Source organism: Thalassophryne amazonica, chromosome 19 (assembly GCF_902500255.1).
Source record: "Thalassophryne amazonica chromosome 19, fThaAma1.1, whole genome shotgun sequence".
Taxonomy (NCBI): domain Eukaryota; kingdom Metazoa; phylum Chordata; class Actinopteri; order Batrachoidiformes; family Batrachoididae; genus Thalassophryne; species Thalassophryne amazonica.
Window position 1 is genome coordinate 44,479,181 of NC_047121.1, and position 21,340 is coordinate 44,500,520.

The window sequence follows — 21,340 nt, forward strand, 5'->3', positions numbered from 1 at the left end:
TGCTCAAATGCCGGCACTGTTGCAGTCTTTTTATGTTATAACAGACTGTGGAAAACATTTGTTACTGCTCATACATTTATCATTTCTTGGCTAGCAGGGTACAGTAAATGCGCATCACAATACAGTTCAGACATCTACCCATATTGATATTTTATTAATTTATTTTTCAAACTGGGTCTTCTTAATGTCATTACGACTGCATGTTTGTGCAGTCTGGACCATCATACATAGACTTTTTCATGTCTAGAAGCCGAGAAGAAGCAGCCAGATGTTTTCATTTCCATTTTTTGATGTCTGATGTACAAATTCAACTCCTGAATTTCCTCCATCTGTTGCACCACGCATCAAACTCACCATGCTGTAGAGATGGTGCAGTCATACCAGGCAAGAGTGCACAGCTGCATATTAAAAAGCCTCTGCGTTATTTAATTACTCTTCTGTGCATAGGCTGGAAGCAACACAGACAATCAGTGTTACTGTATTTGCAAATTGTGAAATGAACCAAACCTTCAAACGAGGTTCAGTAGGTACACCACCCACCACTGCTCTTGACCCAGATACATAATTTTGCATCCATTCAATGTGACACCACCTCGAGTATGTCTACCAGGTAAGGATGGAACAGTGCATCATGGATCACAGTGCATTATGAATTGTAAAAATTGAGGTTTGTTGAGATGGAAAAGGAATCTGTTATTTTTCACTCAAGCTCACACACCAGAGACCATGGTGAAGTTGGTTCTTCTAGAAAAAACTTCACCACGGTACACCAGCAATGTTCCTGGAGTGCAAATGTAACACTGCTTTCATGAGAAGAAGCATTGAATTCCAGCACTGTGCGGCTGGGTAATGCAGGTGATATATTAGAGCATCGCAAATGTGAAATGGGACGAGTTGTAATCCAAACCATCTAAAGCAATTAAACGCTGCATTTTCTCCTGATTTGAGCTGGGCAAAGCCAACAGCCAATCACAGTGTGGCTTTTTGTCACGTGACACTTTTCAGCAAATTGGTGACGAGAAACGCAAAATAGCATTTATACTGACAATATTTTATCAAAATAATTTGCTGTTAAGATTTCAAAGTTATGAATATTAGTTTTTCAAAATAGTAGAATGCCTGTTATGGTAGATATTGTGGGTCTTTGACTATCAGAAATGAAATAATTGTGATGAACATGTACAACCCCTGGCAAAAATTATGGAATCACCGGCCTCGGAGGATGTTCATTCAGTTGTTTAATTTTGTAGAAAAAAAAAGCAGATCACAGACATGACACAAAACTAAAGTCATTTCAAATGGCAACTTTCTGGCTTTAAGAAACACTATAAGAAATCAGGAAAAATAATTGTGGCAGTCAGTAATGGTTACTTTTTTAGACCAAGCAGAGGGAAAAAATATGGAATCACTCAATTCTGAGGAAAAAATTATGGAATCATGAAAAACAAAAGAACGCTCCAACACATCACTAGTATTTTGTGGCACCACCTCTGGCTTTTATAACAGCTTGCAGTCTCTGAGGCATGGACTTAATGAGTGACAAACAGTACTCTTCATCAATCTGGCTCCAACTTTCTCCGATTGCTGTTGCCAGATCAGCTTTGCAGGTTGGATCCTTGTCATGGACCATTTTCTTCAACTTCCACCAAAGATTTTCAATTGGATTAAGATCCGGACTATTTGCAAGCCATGACATTGACCCTATGTGTCTTTTTGCAAGGAATGTTTTCACAGTTTTTGCTCTATGGCAAGATGCATTATCATCTTGAAAAATGATTTCATCATCCCAAACATCCTTTCAATTGATGGGATAAGAAAAGTGTCCAAAATATCAACGTAAACTTGTGCATTTATTGATGATGTAATGACAGCCATCTCCCCAGTGCCTTTACCTGACATGCAGCCCCATATCATCAGTGACTGTGGAAATTAACATGTTCTCTTCAGGCAGTCATCTTTATAAATCTCATTGGAACGGCACCAAACAAAAGTTCCAGCATCATCACCTTGCCCAATGCAGATTTGAGATTCATCACTGAATATGACTTTCATCCAGTCATCCATAGTCCACGATTGCTTTTCCATAGCCCATTGTAACCTTGTTTTTTCTGTTTAGGTGTTAATGATGGCTTTCGTTTAGCTTTTCTGTATGTAAATCCCATTTCCTTTAGGCGGTTTCTTACAGTTCGGTCACAGACATTGACTCCAGTTTCCTTCCATTCGTTCCTCATTTGTTTTGTTGTGCATTTTCAATTTTTGAGACATTGCTTTAAGTTTTCTGTCTTGACGCTTTGATGTCTTCCTTGGTCTACCAGTATGTTTGCCTTTAACAGCCTTCCCATGTTGTTTGTATTTGGTCCAGAGTTTAGACACAGCTGACTGTGAACAACCATCATCTTTTGCAACATTGCATGATGATTCTCGGCTGTAGCCTTCCATCTCTCCAGGACTCTGGGCCAAGCAGGTCGGATCACAGCTGACCCTTCTCACCCTGCACACGGTCTAGTCAAACCACTCCCCTCGGGCAGGAGGCTACGGTCCATCCGGACCAGAACCTCCCGCCATAAGAACAGTTTCTTCCCCTCTGCCATTAGACTCATGAACACCTCATAACTCAGTCACCTTAAGCTTAACTCTGTCACTTTATCATTTTATCACGGGTCACTTTAGACAGTGTACTTTGGTTTTTAATTGCACTCCTCCCACTGCACTGTTTTTTCTGTTTTTCTGTTGCACACAGCCTTTCATATTTCATATTTCTTTTTTTATCTTATATTTTATCTTATTTTGACACATATGTTATATTTTATCTTAGCATTTTATCTCTTCTTAATGTTGCACCATTGTACTGAAGCAAATTCCTAGTCTGTGAATCCTGTTCACTGGTAATGGCAATAAACGTCTTCTGATTCTGATTATTTACCCTCTTTTAAGAGTTTGATAATCCTCTCCTTTGTTTCAATTGACATCTCTCGTGTTGGAGCCATGATTCATGTCAGTCCACTTGATGCAACAGCTCTCCAAGGTGTGATCACTCCTTTTTAGATGCAGACTAACGAGCAGATCTGATTTGATGCAGGTGTTAGTATTGGGGATGAAAATTTACAGAGTGATTCATAATTTATTCCTCAGAATTGAGTGATTCCATATTTTTTTCCCTCTGCTTGGTCTAAAAAAGTAACCATTACTGACTGCCACAATTTTTTTTTCTTGATTTCTTATAGTGTTTCTTAAAGCCAGGAAGTTGCCATTTGAAATGACTTTAGTTTTGTGTCATGTCTGTGATCTGCTTTTTTTTCTACAAAATTAAACAACTGAATGAACATCCTCCGAGGCCGGTGATTCCATAATTTTTGCCAGAGGTTGTAGTTGTTTTTATTAAGTCGACCGTGGTGTAGCATATTTTTAGTTTTAAATGTGGAATTTGTTTTAAAAATCCAGTTTTATGTTTTAATTTCAGATAAAGGAATGTTTAAATTTGTCTGCAGCTCATTCTGTTTTACAAAAAATATATATATTGTGAGAGTCTTATTGTGAACTCTGAATCATGTATTGCTTCATCCCTACTACCAAGTTATGTTTAAGTTAAGTTTAACCTGCGGTCCCTGGGTTATTTGTGTTTGAGACTTCTGTGTTATGCTCTCACTTATGACAGCTGTGTGCATGTTTGACTGTGGGCACAAATGGAATTGACATTGTGTCTGATCAAAGGTTTTTTTCTTGACCGTGCGCCACATCATGCGTCTGGTAGTTCTGGACAGTTTTAAAAGGTTTTGACTATTAGCAATGAAGGACTCTGGATTCAGGCCACGTTGTGTTGCATATTTAATACCTGCAGTTAATGGACTGTTTGTGTTTGATTGCTGGAAAGTGCTGATCTATTTTATAGCAAGGTTCCGAAATAAACACCGGTAACCTTGTTTAGCCGAACCTGTCGATACCTTACACTTGTATGTAAAAGGTGTTTGTTGGAGAATAAAGGGAGGTAGAATTGGTCTGCAAATTATTTGGTGACATTATATCTCCTTTTCTTACAAATCAGTCAACATGCTTCCTTTCTGGTATTGCACACTTGTTTTTGTATGTGCACCCAATGTGTTTTGCAAGACGTCTATGTACAGATTAGGCTTTGTGTCTTTCGATTGTCTGTAAACATTTGTCTTTACCTTCCACTTGTCTGTCCAACATGCTGATGCACAGTGATTACAAACTGTCCTCCGTCTTAAGCACGAGTCGACTGACTGACAGCAACACTATCTTCCACTCCAATCTGGTTTCACTCCGTTACTGTCATCGGTTGCTTATATTGATTTTTGTCGTGCACACGTTGGACTGTGATGCCATCTATCACTTGGACCCGTAAATGAGCACCCACATGTCATTTACAGTATGTCTAATTTAGAAGAGAGGCTTCTTGTATATTGTCTCTGTCTATCTGAATTCTGCTTCGGTTGTAGAATGTATTTGTAAAAGGAACAGCTTTCATGATGTAGAGTGGGGTAAAGTGTCTGACAGAAGGAAAATAAGACTGACACACCTGCAAGTCTGTCTTTGTTGTGTATGAAAACAAGTTGTCACCTTGCACTGCTGCCTCTACGACGTCCGCTCAGTCTCGCCAAGGAAACAGCTTATCCAACCTCGCCCAGCTGGATTTTTTTATTATTATTTTAAAATCAGCTCATGGCTGAAAATGACATGTTTTATGTCTGACAGCTGATGGAGATGGAGGGAGGAGCTCGTTGGTAAAGACAAAAATCAATGTTGACCTTGGTGAGGCGGTCTGTGTGTTTGCTGTGATGCAGAGGGTGGGCCTGGTTGCCTGGATTTCTTCTTTGCTCTCACACAGTCCAGTTATATCTCTGCTTCTGCTGGTCTCTCTTTCATGTAGCCTCTTCTGTCATTCCGGTTTGCTCATCCTCTTGTCTGTTGTCCATTCCCGCCTCCTCACAGTCAGGCATCTGTGAACATTGTTGTCTCCTAAAGTAAACACTGAGATGCTCTGACCAGAAGGGCAGGAAGGAAGGGAGCAAAGTGGAATGACACAGAGGAGAAATGAGGAGCAAAGAAGGACAGAACATGTCTGCAATTTGCTTGTTGGTTAGTTTCTGTTTGGAATACTGAGATTAGTACGTAATATTTCCAGTTGCGGTGTCTGGTGTAGACTGTGGTCTTGGTCAAGAGCTGGTTTGGTGTTGGTTGACAGATTTGTATAGAATAATTGAGATTGTTAAAGTGCCCACACAAGCACACAGAGCTAATGTAACTAATGGATGGATAAAAACACTCCATTTGACAAATTAAATCCCCCCACCACCCACACACACAAAATTCTATCATCTTTGACATCCTTTAGAGGTCATAAAACATGGTTTGCGCTTATGGTTTCCTTTCTCCTTATCTTTCCTGCGCACACACACACACACACACACACACACCAATTTACTGAAGGGCTGTGGTGCTGCATTTAATGTACTCAATTACTTAGCCCGCCACTCCTCTGGCTGCTGCATTACGTCAGGCTTGGCAGAATATATTTTTAGCTGGGAGATGCCATTGGCCCACTGTGCTGCCTTCTATGGCTCCAGTTACCACCTTGTTACTGAAAGAACCCAATGGACTGACAGCCCCATCTAACAATAACATATGTGAGTATTGCGTAATAACGCAGGACGAGGTATAACCAGTCAGGTTTGGCAAGTCACGAGGACACACAAGCACTGTGGAGCCATTAGGACGTAGGAGAAGAGGTTTGGAAACCTCAATCGTGATGTGCATTCATGCCTTACTGTACATCAGCGTTCCTGTGGACTGCATGGTGGTCATGCATCCTGATTATGGACATATGTATAGAACACGGTCTGTGGTGAAGACCTGAATACCAAACGTTAATGGTAGTTATTCCGTACTGCTCCCAGACACCAGAAATTACAAGGTTGTAAGAGGAAAACTGAGGAGAGCTACATTCAGGTCTATTTTCAACTTTCCTCCACTTAGCCCCTCTCTTTATTTAAGGCTTTAGCATCTGCATCAGATGAAGAACAAAAAAACACATTAGCGCATTTACCTTTTGGAGCTACGGTGCACTTACAGGGGTAGAATGGAAGCATTGAAGTTGTATTTTGCACAGCTGTGGCATCAAAATAGAGTGGGGACAGCCAGCACATACAGAGGGTCTTAGAAAGAAAAGCACAGAATGTTGTCACTGAAGTACCTTGTGTTTGCTGAACGGTATAAACCCAAGAAGTCTGACAAACGGTGCCTCCTCTCTCCACTTCACACAAAGTTCTTTAAAAGCTTTTGTGTTGAGATGCTGGTGGCAGCTCTTGGCAAACTTTCTTCCCTTTTTAATCACAATTGTAATCTCTTGGCAAGTTAGTCTTAACTTGTCACAGTCTTGTTTACTGGTTAAAAGCAGCCATTTGGTATTTCACCGACTACAGCATTAATGCCATCTACTCAGGTTTTAGAGGGGACCAGCATGAGTTTCAGCAGTATATATATCAATATGTTTGTAAAAATTAAAGAAGCATTTGCAACTTGTAGAAATGGAATGTGTCAGTGGTTTGGGTTTCTTGGGTCATTTTGCATTTTACACCACTGATTGACAGAAGATTGACTTGACTGACTAATGACTATTTTTTGTGAACATTGTTGGTAATCAAGTTGGACCTTTTAACAGTTGCTTTCTTTTAAGAAATACTTTGGGGGCTCAGTTACCAGAAGTAATCTGTGACAGTCAATTGTGCAACCATCTGACGAGCTATCAAGAAATAAACAAATGAATAAAATCCACTGTACGGACAGATTGGCAATGAAATACGTGTTTGTGTTGGTGCCAGCTCTTAGTCATTAAGGGTTTTCCTAGAACGCAGTCTAAACCAGCTCAACCTTTGATTTGTCTGCAGATATTTTTGCACCCAGTAAAAGTGAGTTCCTTGGATTTCAGGTTCGTTAAGTTCGAACATGGTTTTTGTGTATGTTAATGCAGGATCATAGTCAGTCCAGAAGCTCATTCCATCCAAAAGATCCAGTACTTCCAAAAGTGGCACCATGCTGTTGCCACTTTTTGTCTCTTATCTCAGTCGAGAGATGCCTGGGAAGATCTTATGGAGTCATGAGATCCCTAGACCGAGGTCTTTGTTAGTGCCTATATCTTTGCAGGAGAACAAAGTCCAACTTTTTTGGATCTTGGTGCTTCCTGTCTTATGGTCTGGCTGTGAGCTGTGGATGCTAACCAGTGACATAAGGTACTTGGTCTCTGGATGATCCTTGGATGCTGCTGGCATAACTTCATGTCAAATGAACAGATCCTTAGGGAGGCTCAGGTGAACCATATCACTTGGATTTTGCTCATGTGGCACATTTCTTTGGGCATGATCTGGCTCACCAGTCCCTTATTGGCCTCGTTTCACATGGCTGCAGCAGATAGATGGCTGCTTTCAAGAGTTGGAGATGGACCACTTGTCTGCTTGGGTAGTTCTCATCTAGGTCTCAAGGCGATTCCATAGTGTGGTAGATGCAGCAATGTCTGGCACCAGAGCTGCTCTCAGACGTGATGTCACTTGCTTGACTAAAAAATACAGTTTTAAATTGATCAAATGTTATTGGATGATTGTGCAAACCACCTTGTGTCCAGACACAGTGACTCAGTATAACCAGGAGAGTAAAACCTAAAGAGAAACGAAGGATAGGATGGAGAGATGAGGAGGTATGTGGTTGGAGGAAATGAAACACTCCTCTGGGAAGCCTTCGTGGACTAATGCTGGAACAATGACATCACTACCCGGTGAGGGGGAGATCAAGTAAATAAGATAAAAATACAACCTCAGTGACTAATTTCTGGTAAGAAGGCAACAGTGTCATACATTTGATTGTATGCAGATTACGAGATGCATGCATACAAAAGGGCAGTCTTTAATTAACAATGAATTATGGGTCTGTCCCTATCTCACCCAGTTCAGGCGTCTTATTGAGGATCTATATCTGCTTAATAAAGCCTCTTTAATATCTTCATTTTTTTCTGTTACAACACATTGCTAATGTGCTGCTGTACTATATATGTGCATTTAAAATGAACAGTTTGTTTCCATGTGCATTTTAAAGATGACCCTACAATCCGTAGCTTATCTGACTGATGCATGATTTCAGTCACAAGTATCTGAATCACTGTCATAAAATACTCAGACTCAGATTGGATCAAGGGTCAAAATGTGATGGATCCATCACTCCTAAATGGTAAAACCTCTTCTGTCCATTGGCTTTATTTATTATTTATTTATTTATTTATAATCAGATGCTGATCACACCTTGCTTTTTAAAAAATAAAAAAAATAATGCGGCTAAGAATTTACATCATGGCTCATCACAGATCTTCTCCAACAGAAACCAGAACAGAGTGATGTGTAATACAGCTGCTTTGATTTCTTTCCAGTCTCTGAAGTTTTTTGTTGTTTTTTTCTACCTTTAACTCAGATGTGAGTCTGGAGGTTAATCTCCATTGTGCTGAGGCCCTGCTGAGAAGAAGCCTGGAAGCTGGGGGTTTTGGGTAGCTTGTTTGTGCTTTACAGGGATCACAGCTAGACTTTGGAACAAAGAGGGGGGTGTGAATCTGATATCCCAGCCATGTCACACAAAACCACATCTTTCGCACACGCTGTCCTCTCCTCCCTCTTACTTTGAGATCACCGCCCCTGTGCATACACTGAAATCCATTACCTCAGACCCGGCCGTCTGCCCTAAAGGTGTATATACTTGTTGAGGTGGGGTTGGTACAGTATACGCTGATGGTTATATCCTGAGTTGCCCACTTGTACTGTCCTGCATCTTACAAATTATTTCCTTCACTTTTGTTTTTGTTTGATGCATTTACAAACCACTGCACCTTTATTTACCCTTCTGTAGATGTGAAGAAGGACTGGTCAGATCATGCTCTATGGTGGGAGAAGAAGAAGACGTGGCTGCTGAAAACCCACTGGACGCTGGACAAGTACGGCATCCAAGCTGATGCCCGGCTCCTCTTCACACCACAGCACAAGCTGCTTCGCCTCCAACTACCCAACATGAAGCACATGAAAGTCAAAGTCAACTTCTCTGACCGAGTCTTCAAGGCCGTCTCCGACATCTGCAAAACTTTCAGTAAGTTGGTGTGAAGGACTGATTTATAAGACAGCAGAGGTTGGAAAAGTGAGTGTCAGACATTGGTTTGGTCTTCGGACAGGTCCTGAAGCTGGCTCTAACCTAGCGGATTGTGTCCTTCGCCTTGCTTTGTGTTGATCCCTGGCAGTTTGTCGTGTTTATTAAACATACCTATGTTTAATAACATAACATACACTCAACAAAAATATAAACGCAACACTTTTGGTTTTGCTCCCATTTTGTATGAGATGAACTCAAAGATCTAAAACTTTTTCCACATACACAATATCACCATTTCCCTCAAATATTGTTCACAAACCAGTCTAAATCTGTGATAGTGAGCACTTCTCCTTTGCTGAGATAATCCATCCCACCTCACAGGTGTGCCATATCAAGATGCTGATTAGACACCATGATTAATGCACAGGTGTGCCTTAGACTGTCCACAATAAAAGGCCACTCTGAAAGGTGCAGTTTTGTTTTATTGGGGGGATATCAGTCAGTATCTGGTGTGACCACCATGTGCCTCATGCAGTGCAACACATCTCCTTCGCATAAAGTTGAAGAGAACACCTCTCCAACGTGCCAAACGCCAGCAAATGTGAGCATTTGCCCATTCAAGTCGGTTACGATGACGAACTGGAGTCAGGTCGAGACCCAGATGAGGACGACGAGCATGCAGATGAGCTTCCCTGAGATGGTTTCTGACAGTTTGTGCAGAAATTCTTTGGTTATGCAAACCGATTGTTTCAGCAGCTGTCCGAGTGGCTGGTCTCAGACGATCTTGGAAGTGAACATGCTGGATGTGGAGGTCCTGGGCTGGTGTGGTTACACGTGGTCTGTGGTTATGAGGGTGGTTGGATGTACTGCCAAATTCTCTGAAATGCCTTTGGAGATGGCTTATGGTAGAGACATGAACATTCAATACACGAGCAACAGCTCTGGTTGACATTCCTGCTGTCAGCATGCCAATTGCACGCTCCCTCAAATCTTGTGACATCTGTGGCATTGTGCTGTGTGATAAAACTGCACCTTTCAGAGTGGCCTTTTATTGTGGGCAGCCTAAGGCACACCTGTGCACTAATCATGGTGTCTAATCAGCATCTTGATATGGCACACCTGTGAGGTGGGATGGATTATCTCAGCAAAGGAGAAGTGCTCACTATCACAGATTTAGACTGGTTTGTGAACAATATTTGAAGGAAATGGTGATATTGTGTATGTGGAAAAAGTTTTAGATCTTTGAGTTCATCTCATACAAAATGGGAGCAAAACCAAAAGTGCTGAGTATATATGAGCTGGGCCGCTAGTCAACTCTGTTAGCTCTGGATTCATGTGCTTGGAACCTGGACTCCATCAGTCTCCTAGTAGTGTTTAGTAAATAGAGATTTTTAATCTTCTGCTGTCATAGCACACGCGTGTGCACAAAAGTGCATAATAATTTGTACCAAATAACTCCTTCTGTTTAGCATCTTTCTCCTACCAGCTCTTGTCAGAATGTTCAAAGTTAAAGCAGTCTGAGTGAGTGCCGCCGAGAGTCATGTATACACACTGTCAGCTGTTTTCTGCCGTCGCAATAGGTGATCTGGTCTGATGTGTCATAGGTCATTCACAGGAACTCCTGACCTGTTCTCTCGCACTCCCAATACTTTGCTGTTGCGGCTTTGATAAGTTTCCGTTTTGGAGAACTCCCACCCATCCACCCACTTGTGCAGCTCCTTCCATGAGACGATGTGATGTAACACCTGTTGTGTTTTAGGCAGCGGGCCGTGTTCAGCAGGCCGGATCACTGACAACCTTCCTGTTTTCGTTGGCTGTGTGAGGTCACACTCTGCCTTCTTTTAATTTGGTGGGAATGGAGATCGAGTTGTTTTTTGATTATACAAAGGGCTGAGAGGGCTGCACAGCACTTCTGTGTAATAAAAAGAAGTAATGGAAGATTTAGTAGAGTATAAATACACAGAAGGTTGTTTTTGAAAGGGGGAACCAGACTAATTCTTTTGGAGGGACTGTTTGAGGTGTGTTGCTGCTTCTGTAACAGTCCATTTCAGTTATGCGGATCTTCAGGACAAGTTGTTTTTGGCTTACATGGCACAACGCGGATCAGCAGTTGGACACTGTGGTGTGTTTGTTTAATTTACATCATTGTATGTTGCATTGAAACTGCAAATAAACATCAGTACACCCCCCTCCACACACACACACACAAGGAAAAAGGATTTATTTTTACTTGCACGACTATACAAAAAGCAGAACTGATGATACTGGGTGGTGCTGTAACTGGGGTTATGACCGGTGACTTGCAGCTGATCGGTCCTGAAGAAGTTTATTTTTTTGTTTGTTTGTTTGCTTCCTGAGCAACGTATAATTTCTTGTGCATGTTTTCTGATTACTGTAGACTACAGAGAATCACGGGACTGGAAAAGATGAGGTTTGTTCTGCTGGGTTAGTAGTGCAAAGACTTGTGGGGCGGCACAGTGGCTTAGTGGTTAGCACTGGTGCCTCACAGCAAGAAGGTCGTGAGATCACTTCCAGCCCTTTCTGTGTGGAGTTTGCATGTTCTCCCGATGTCTGTGTTTGTTTCCTCTGGGCACTTTGGTTTCCTCCCGCAATCAAAAAACATGCTAATTTAGGTACTGCTCCTTTCTCTACACCTGGAGAAATAAAGCCTCTATTTTATTTATATATATATATATATATATATATATAATTTAACCAGGTAGTCCTATTGAGATCTCTTTTGCAAGGGATACTTGGACATTTATAAAGTTCCCAATTCACCTAACCTGCATGTATTTAATGATGGGAGGAAGCCAGAGCACCCATAGGAAACCCACCTAAACATGGGGAGAACATGCAAACTCCTCACAGAAAGGCCTACAAGTGGGAACTGATCCCATGACCTTCTTGCTGCGAGGCAACAGTGCTAACCACTAAACCACCATGCTGCCATTTTTATACAGTTGTGCTCAAAACTTTGCATACCCTGGCATATTTTTTTGTTTGGTTGGTTGGTTTTTTGGCCATTTTTCAGAGAATATGAACAATAACACAAAAACAGTTTTTTTTTTTACTCATGGTTAGTGGTTGGGTGAAGCCATTTATTGGCAAACAGTGTTTACTCTTTTCAAATCATAATGACAACAGAAACTACCCAAATGAACCTGATCAAAAGTTTACATACCCCTGTTCTTAATACTGTGTATTGCCCCCTTTAACATCAATGACAGCTTGGAATCTTTTGTGGTAGTTGTGGATGAGGCTCTCTGATGGTACAGCTGCCACTGAACATATTTCAGACTTTATTTACATTATTTACAAAGAAATACAAACTTCCCATAACTTCTCCTGGGTTGTCTTGGTGGCTTTCCTCACTGTTCTCCTTTTTGCACAGTCACTGTTTTTGAGAACTGTCTACTCCTTGCAGATTTACCATAAAGTGCCATACTGTTTGTATTTCTTTGTAATTAATGTAAATAAAGTCCAAGACGTATTCAGTGGCAGCTTTACCATCAGAGAGCCTCGTCCTCAACTACCACAAAAGACTCCAAGCTGTCATTGATGTTAAAGGGCGCAACACACAGTATTAAGAAAAGGAGTATGTAAATTTTTGATCAGGGTCATTTGGGTAGTTTGTGTTGTCATTAGGATTTCAAGAGTAAACAGTTGTTTGACAATAAATGGCTTCACCCATCCACTAACCATGAGTGGGAAAAAAGTTTTTGTATTATCATTTATATTCTCTGAAAAATGGCCAAAAAAAACTTCTGCCAGCGTATGTAAACTTTTGAGCACAACTCTCTCTGTGTGTGTGTGTGTGTGTGTGTGTGTGTGTGTGTGTGTGTGTTGTACTGCACATTTAGCAGACTATTCACATTTGTTCTTTTATGTGGCTTAATCTATGTGTTGCTGTGCTCAGTTGCCATCCCATATATGGGCAGATAGGCGGAGCATAGCCAAGACAGCACGTGACCTGGTTGGGACAAACCCACATCCATTTTGGCGTTGCCACACAAAGCAAACAGGCTAATGTTGGTTCTGGCGTTAGTTTATTTTTGTGGACTGGATTAGATTATTGCCTCAGTCATGGTGCACAGTTTGGGCGAGTGTGGAGTTGGAACTAACATCAGCTATGCTATGTTACCTGCTAGCATGTTAATTTTGCGAACATAAATTCCACGAAAATTTTGTTCATGCTACAGAATTGTGTCAAATGTCCATCTTTTGAGTGTTTTTAGTGTCTCAAATGCATCTCAGACTTGGTTAGTGAACCTCTCACGCAGACGCAAAGCATCGAAAATCAACATGATGTGAAAAATTTTAAGTATGAAAGCGGTTAGCGCCGCTGTTCTCCTCCCACGTCCGTGGCAGCTGTGTCCTGACATGGACACTGTCCATCTGTGCAGGCAGGGAAAGAGGAGTACTCAGCAGAAAGTGGATCTATTGTCATGTTCACTCAGTTCCACTCCCCTTTTGACCTCTGATTCTACTTGGCCGCACTTATATCCTGTGTGGCATTGTCTGCTTGAAAGGAAAGCAAAGGCCTAAGTGGTTCCACGTTCAGTTGCAAGATCATTTTTCTGACATTTTTGCTCCACGTCAGTATGCAGTATGCTGTTTTTGAAGTCCTCAGCCTGTGGTGTTTGTTTTGTTCCGGTGCCTGATGGAGGAGGTGCGTTATAGGTATGAATTTCTCTGTGAGGTTTTTGCAGCGTTTGTGTTCAGTGAACCTCAGACATGTGCTTCTCCTGTCTAGACAAACTGGACTGACTTCAGCAATTTCCAAACACCTCCTCCCCACCACACCACCCCCAGTCTCTTAGCTTTCACAGACACATGACTGTGCACACGGGAGGTTATGGTGCTACAAAATAAACCTGCTTTTGTCTGCAGGCTAACAAGAGTCAGGCAGCCTACAGTTACACGCAGGGTTGTTTTGCAAGGTCTCCTTTAGTATTGCATGTGAGAAAACCGATGCACTGTAGCGCTGAAGAATCCACCGAGTCGTCACAGCGCTGTAGCCTGCATGTAGGATTGGAGCACGTTGATTAGCTATGGGGGGAATAGAGGAGATGGCAGAAATGACTTCAGTGATGATCAATAGAAAGGAGGAGGATGATGCTTGGAAAGGCATTTTGCAGCAGAGTGTTTGGGTAGGGCGCGCTGCCCTCCAGGAACCTTTTTGTGTTTGTGCGGGACTGTTGCTTCATCGTTTTGGCCCGGGGCAAGTTATGATTGACCAGCCACTGTTGTCATAACACAGAGCAGAGCACTAAATTCAGCACACTGTTATCCGTTTTCAGTGCTCTTTTTGGTACCGTTCCACTCCCTGTAGGGAGTGATGCATCGTGTCAGCTGATACGACAGACAAAATATTTACTTTGACTAACAGGACTGCTCATAAGACTATACGTTTCTGTGTAGCGTGGATATAAATCTTTTTATGGCTAAAACTGCATGTCTTTACTATGAAAGCCCTCCTTTCTGAAACAGAGGTCCATTAAATATTTGGACTTTGATGGAGTTGGTTATTTTAGCTGTCCAGCAGCATATTAGAATTGAAAGCAAATGATGAATGTAAGCTGCAATACTGTCATCAAAGATTTCAATTTATTTTCATATAGTGCCAAATCACAACAAAGTTGCCTCAGGGCACTTCACACAAGTAAAGTCTAACCTTACCAAACCCCCAGAGCAAGCACACAGGCAACAGTAGTAAGGAAAAACTCCCTCTGATTTGAGGAAGAAACCTCAAGCAGACCAGACTCAAAGGGGTGACCCTCTGCTTGGGCCATGCTAGCGACACAATTGACAAAACAACTTACAAAACAAATATACAGAAATTTTGCTGGTGCACAGGACGGGGGCGGGGGGGGGGGTCTGAAAGTAGACACTACACCCATCTCTGGATGGAGCCGCACCTCAAACAGAGAGAAAAGAAAAACAGAATTGGGCATCGGAAAGACAACAAATACAGCATAATTTGTCAGCATTAAGCAACAAGAAAAACAGAAGAAATACTTAGGTGATCGCCGGCCACCATCCCTAAGCTTCACTAAAGTGACTGAATTTTGACTGAATGTAGAGATGGGTATGTGATTAATTACAGTGGCAGAATTTTCATAATTTTGCCGCTATATAACATCACAGTGAAGTTGAAACAAAAGAGTCAAAATGTGATTGTCATTCATGAGGCTTAGCAAAAATATCAAATTACAGCCAGTTTTACCCGAGGCCAAAATATGGGTATTGTGAAGACTGCCTCCGTCCGTCTGTCTCTGCTCAGCATAACTCCAGTCCTATTACTGCCAGGATCTTCAAATTTATAGGGAGCATTCTTGGGACACAGACCTTAGACAAGTTCAAAGACAGCTAGCCTTGACCTATTTTAAAAGGTCACCTTCTTTGTACACACTCTTTCATTGATTACATGCTCATACGGGTATCATAGGGTATTTTAGCATTGCATTATATTTATAAGTAGCCACCCAGTTTTTAGAGGCCATATGTAATTGAACAAACTAGATATGAGGATTATTGTTAATAAAAATCCACACACAGTTTCAGTGACAGCCACGGAAACCTATAACTCCTTCAGAGCTGTCATGGGTGTCTTGGGGGCTTCCCTCACAAGTTGCCTACTCCAGACATATTTACCATAAAGCAACATACTGTTTGTATTTCTTATAAGCAGTGACATGGAAATATTCATATTTTTGGTTGCTGAAAGTTGATTATGTTTAAAAAAAATAACTGTAATTCCTAAATAATGAATGTGACAGATTTGTGGAACCTCTTGAAATAAAGCTGAAAATCTACGTTTCACACATTTTTTTAATTTCAATTCAACAATGGAGCATTGTACAGAGGCAAATGAACAAAGATCGTCACTTCCCAGTACTTGTGTACCTAAATACAAAACACTGACCAGTAACACAGATATCAGAACATGTAATAGCACTTTGTTACATGTTGTATAATTTTGTTAAAGCAACAAAATCTGGTCATTTTAATTTTTGAGAGCATTGTGTGCTAGTGATTGAATCATATTTTCACTGTCTCACTAGTTAAAAAAAAAATGGCGTTGCTCCTTATGTTTGCTTCTTTAGATTCTGCTCATCGTAACAAAACATAGTTTTTAAGCAAGAACAAGGTTTTTTATTATTGTTATGTATTGACTTATTATTATTGCAGCATAATGATCAGTCATTCTTGCAAACCTAGTCAGCAGTTCTTCATGATGCTCTGGGAAAACGCGGAGGTGTGGGGAAAAAAAATAGGTGAAATTGAGCCTCTGTAACTGTATACTTTCCCATGTAGGGTCTGTCTTTTCATACGGGAACATTTGTGCTGTGAAATTAGAATGTGACAGCACTTGTGATCTCCCCCCACATTTCATTTCACTGCAGTGAATCATGTGTTCCAAGGAGTAAATATTGCACGCCTAGCTGGCTTTCTGTGTAGAGACTGCCACAAGATTGAAGATTGGGATTTGCTGTGCAAGTGTCATTTCTGTGAATGGAAATCAGCCAAGGTTTTAGAAACACTATAACTCTTACTCAACCTTCCTCCTCCTGACATCTACCACAAGTATCTGGTGAGCTTCAGAGCATTTTATCCCACTCGATCGTCATGACTTGAAATTATTACTATGAATGTAAATTCAGGAGATGGAACAGACTAATGTGATCATCTTTATTTAAGGGAAAAAATCTATAAACTTTTACCTAATAACTCTTATAGATAGATTTATTGTCATTACAAGTGCAATGAAATTTCTTCACCATACATATACATTTGATTGTTTATGAACACTAAACTTTAAGACAGTCCATCATCCGAATTGAGGCAATGTGAATGTCGCCTTTGTCTTTACATTTTACAATTCTTAGTAATTATATCTTAAACGTACTTCCCGCCTTTGATTTCACACAGGCAGCCATAGCCTAAAATAATACTTAAAGGTGTGCTTTCGTGTTTTGCATTTTCTCTGTATTAATAATGCAAATCCATCCCCTACAATTTATCACAATAAATGCTGTCATATTGTGAATTTCCACATAATGAGGGCAAACGCTTTAACATCTTGTAAAATTTGATGTACCTAAGTAATTAAAAAGCAAATTAGTTTTTTGCATATGTAATATCCCATAGACACGTCTGCCACTGGCTGGATGTTTCGTGCATTCTGGATTGATAATTCATTAGAAGCAAGTGTCAACCCGAGGTAGACAGAAATCTACTAAATTAGAGAAGTTAAATCAAGTCTGTTTCACATAAACATGTTCATATTTCACGCATCCTAGCACAAGGATTGTTTGGATTTAGCCATGAAAGAATAGGTGCTGAGTGAACAGGTCTGTGAGAGACGCACCGCTTCTGCACAGAAAAATACTACATCAGAGATGTATCAGTTTCGTTAGTGTTTTTGTTTTTAATTTAGTTTCTTTCATTTCCAAAGCCTTGCTCTGGTGGTCACCAAGGCCACTGCTGCTTTTCACCAAATCAGAAATAAAAATATATTTTCAATATTGTTTAAATGAAGTTAGTAGTGGTAAGCATCTTTCCCTTATAAAAACAATCCCATATGCGCTGTGATTATGATTTCGGAATGATGCATTTTATCATTGAGACATTAAATTTGGTATATTAGGATTATTTTTAATGTCGACATTTATTTTCTATGATAAATTACAGTAATCCAAATGTGGCCTTGCTTAAAGTCAAATACATATTTCATGAAACACGAGGGGCCTTCTTTGGGTTTTTACCACAGTGCTGTAGCACTTCAGCACTGCCTCAGATTGATGTTTGTTCACCACTAGGGGCAGCACCACAGAGTAGCAGAAAGCATAGCCTAGAAGAAGCCAGCTGTTAGCATAGCATAAATAGCGAAGCATAATTTTGGCGTTCTGAACTGGTGTGACTGTATTAACAAATTAACATTTAAACATGTACATTTATCCATTGTGCCATCTACCACTGTCAGACATGTTGGTTTTATTTTATCGAATTAAGTTAAAATTTACTGTGGCCAGCGTCGCGACCTTTGAACCTTCATGAGCATTTGAAGATGCGGTAATAGCAGTGAAATAAGAAGCTGAACTAATTTATAACATTAACATAAAGTCATTGACAGGTTAGAATAGAATAGCCTTTATTGTCATTGTACCGGGTGGGGGGGGGTGTAACAGCAAAATTGGGGGTGCTCCCGCAGAGTTACTATACACCACAAAAAATGTTTAAATATGTTCATAACACATTTAGATCGATTCAGGACTTTGTCTATCGATTACTTGAAAATTGATTTTCTGTTCGTATCTGTTTATTTTCACGCCCCTACCAAATAACTCCTAACACTTTCACAAGTTCTCATGGCGATACTTGTGATTTTGAAGTTGCATCTTTCATTTCCTAAGCCTGGGTCTCATGGTCACTAACTCACCACTGCTTGTTTTATAATAAAAGGCTAAGAAGTCGCGTTGTTCCTGAAATATTTGCTAAAAGTTGTATCATCAACTATGTTGTACTCTGTAGATGGCTGATATTCCATCTCTTTGTAAGTATTCACTGTTGACAGTGAGGTCTTGAGTAAATTGTCACAGACCTCACCAAGAAGCAGTCATGCTGGAGGCCAATACACACTTTACTGTGTGTGTTGGTGTCTTCGCACAACAAGCATGCCTGCACTCACATGGCTGTATAAGGGCACGGGGACCGTGCTTCACCGCTACAGCAGGAGTGAGCGTAAAACTGAAGGGGAGTAGAGACGGAGGGAGCGCTCCCATCTGGTAGTTCTTAAAACCCCTGGAATGCTTTTGCTTTAGTTACACAAACCAAACAAGCTTTAACTCAAAGCCAAGAAGTCATCTCCCCCTCTGTGCTTCTCCAGACAGCCTCTGCAATCATCTGAAAACACCTTTGAATATATTTAAAATAGTCAATTGGATGTGAGAAAATTAGCAACAGTTCTGCAAGTAATAAAATGACATTCCCAAATATCGGGTCCCTCTGTGATGTGTACCGAATCCTGGAGAAAACCAAATTCAGCTGTGGATCCAGATGTGCTTCTAGAAGGGTGTGATCTATTTTAGTCCTGATAGTTTGTCTTTCTTAGCCACTACGTCAGAAACATCCAAATCCCCTCTTTAAACAGAATTTCTGTTGATGACTGATGGTTCCCTGACTGCCAAACCCAAGGGAGAGATGGAATAGAAGAGGAGAGGAGCAGAGAGGAGGGCTGCTCTGGTTTACTCATTATATTTCATATGGTGTCAGCCTCTTGCACAATGCAGTCTCACTTACACGCACAGTTAAGACAGTGGTTTGTGTAGTTTACAGGAGTATTTTAAGATAAATTTGAAATCTCCTGATGGAAGCGGCACTGCATCATTACTCATTGCCGGTCATGGATACTAGTTTTATGTGTGTCAGAGGAATAACCGGGCAGATTGTCTCCCAGGTCTGAGTTGAGAACTGCTTTGAAAGATATGTTGGGGCCCCTCAAAATGGAATTTGCAGTTTTCCATCCCAGATTGTGCACAGCTGTTTGTATGGGTTTTTCACCTGGCCCTCTGCTTTCTCTAACTTATTCTTGCATTTGCATTTCCTGTCCCAACATTCCCCTCTGCACACATTCCTGTCTTGGTACACTTTGAGATAACATTTGCTTTATTACCTCCACCAAGGAGGTTATGTTTTCACCGGTGTTTGTCTGTTAACAGGATAACTCAAAACGTTTTCAACGCATTTGAACCAAATTTGGTGGATGATGGGAAATATGTCCAGGATCAATTAAAATTTGGTGATGATCCAGATTAAACGCTGGATTATAGCATAATGTAATAGTTTGCCCTTTTGTGCATCCACATCCTTCAATATTGATATGTGGCATGGCGGAGGAATGCGCTCTACCGAGTGCCCTTCTAGTCTGATAATGGGTTTGTGGGGGTGGGGGTGTGGGGGGTAATGGATTTTGTGGCATAAATCACCACACACCTCATGTTGCAGATCAGTTTATGTGGCATCAGATTAACCCCCTCTGGCACTCTGTGCATTTCGCCAGATATCCGCCACCCAGAGGAGTTGTCTCTACTGCGTAAACCTCGTGATTCCAAGAAGAAGAAGAAAAAATTGGAGGAGTCTGAAGAAGAGGATCTGGAGTTGGAGGGTCCGTTATTAACTCCTGGATCAGGTGAGCTGATGGATTTTTCATCTCTGTATGGAGATTGAGAAATTCTTAATGAAGCAGCTTTCTGCTTAATTATTAAATCCAAACATTTGAATTTTGTGGTGGAATGTGAGTGACTGATTGAACAACTCTTGAATTATTTTGATGGTTTAACCACATTCCCCCTATAATTTTTTGTGGGGTGGGGGGGTGCAGTGGTATTACGCACTGAAAAAACACAGCCTGGATGGAGGTTGATGTGCTCAAAATAATGCAAAAGCAGTGAGCAAATGGTGATGATGCAGCAAAATGACTGACTTCCAAATTAATGGATATTTGAATTTCATTGTACCTTGTGTATAATGACAATAAAAAGCATTCTATTCTATTCTATTCTATATTTGGGGAGGTAATGGTCTAGTGGCTAAGCGTTGGGCTTCAGACCAGAGGATCCTCTGTTCAAAACCCAGCCTGACCGGAAAATCACAGTGGACCCTTGGGCAAGGTCTTTAATCCCCAAGTTGTTTCCGGTGTATAGCGAGCACCTTGTATGGCAGCACCCTGGCATCAGTGTGGAAGTGTGTTTGTGAATGTGAGGCATAAGTGTAAAGCGCTTTGAGCATCTGATGCAAATGAAAAAGCGCTATATAAATGCAGTTCATTTACCATTTATTTGCTGCTATTTTCTCGGCATTTTGTTTTTGTGTACGTACACACACAGACACACACACACACACACATATGTTAGGGATTTGAATCTTACAACAACTCACGATTCAGTTCGATTCCGATTCTTGGGGTGACGATTTGATTCAGAATCGATTTTCGATTCAAAGAGCTCTGAGAAATAGTTATATTACTTTAAAAAATGTTTGTTTAAGAAAATGCAGCTTTACAGGGTTAATCAAGTGATTCTAGATGTAAATTTACTTATCTGCTTTGCTCGTTCAGAGTTGGCTGGCAGTTTAGGGAAGCGCTGGTCTGCTCCACTTCTTTTAGCTCCGGGTGATGCCGTAGCATGTGGGATTGCGGATT

The 21,340-nt window shown here is 40.9% G+C and overlaps 1 protein-coding gene across 4 annotated transcripts in view; it reads left to right on the plus strand.

Moving 5' to 3' along the window:
* Nucleotides 1-21,340, plus strand: part of fermt2 (fermitin family member 2) — a 74,594-nt gene that overhangs the window by 20,570 nt on the left and 32,684 nt on the right. For all 4 annotated transcript variants that reach the window (XM_034159355.1, XM_034159356.1, XM_034159357.1 and 1 more), the window contains exons 3-4: nt 8,902-9,135; nt 20,201-20,329. In XM_034159355.1, coding sequence (XP_034015246.1) covers nt 8,902-9,135; nt 20,201-20,329 — 363 coding nt within the window. The remainder of the gene's footprint in view (nt 1-8,901; nt 9,136-20,200; nt 20,330-21,340) is intronic.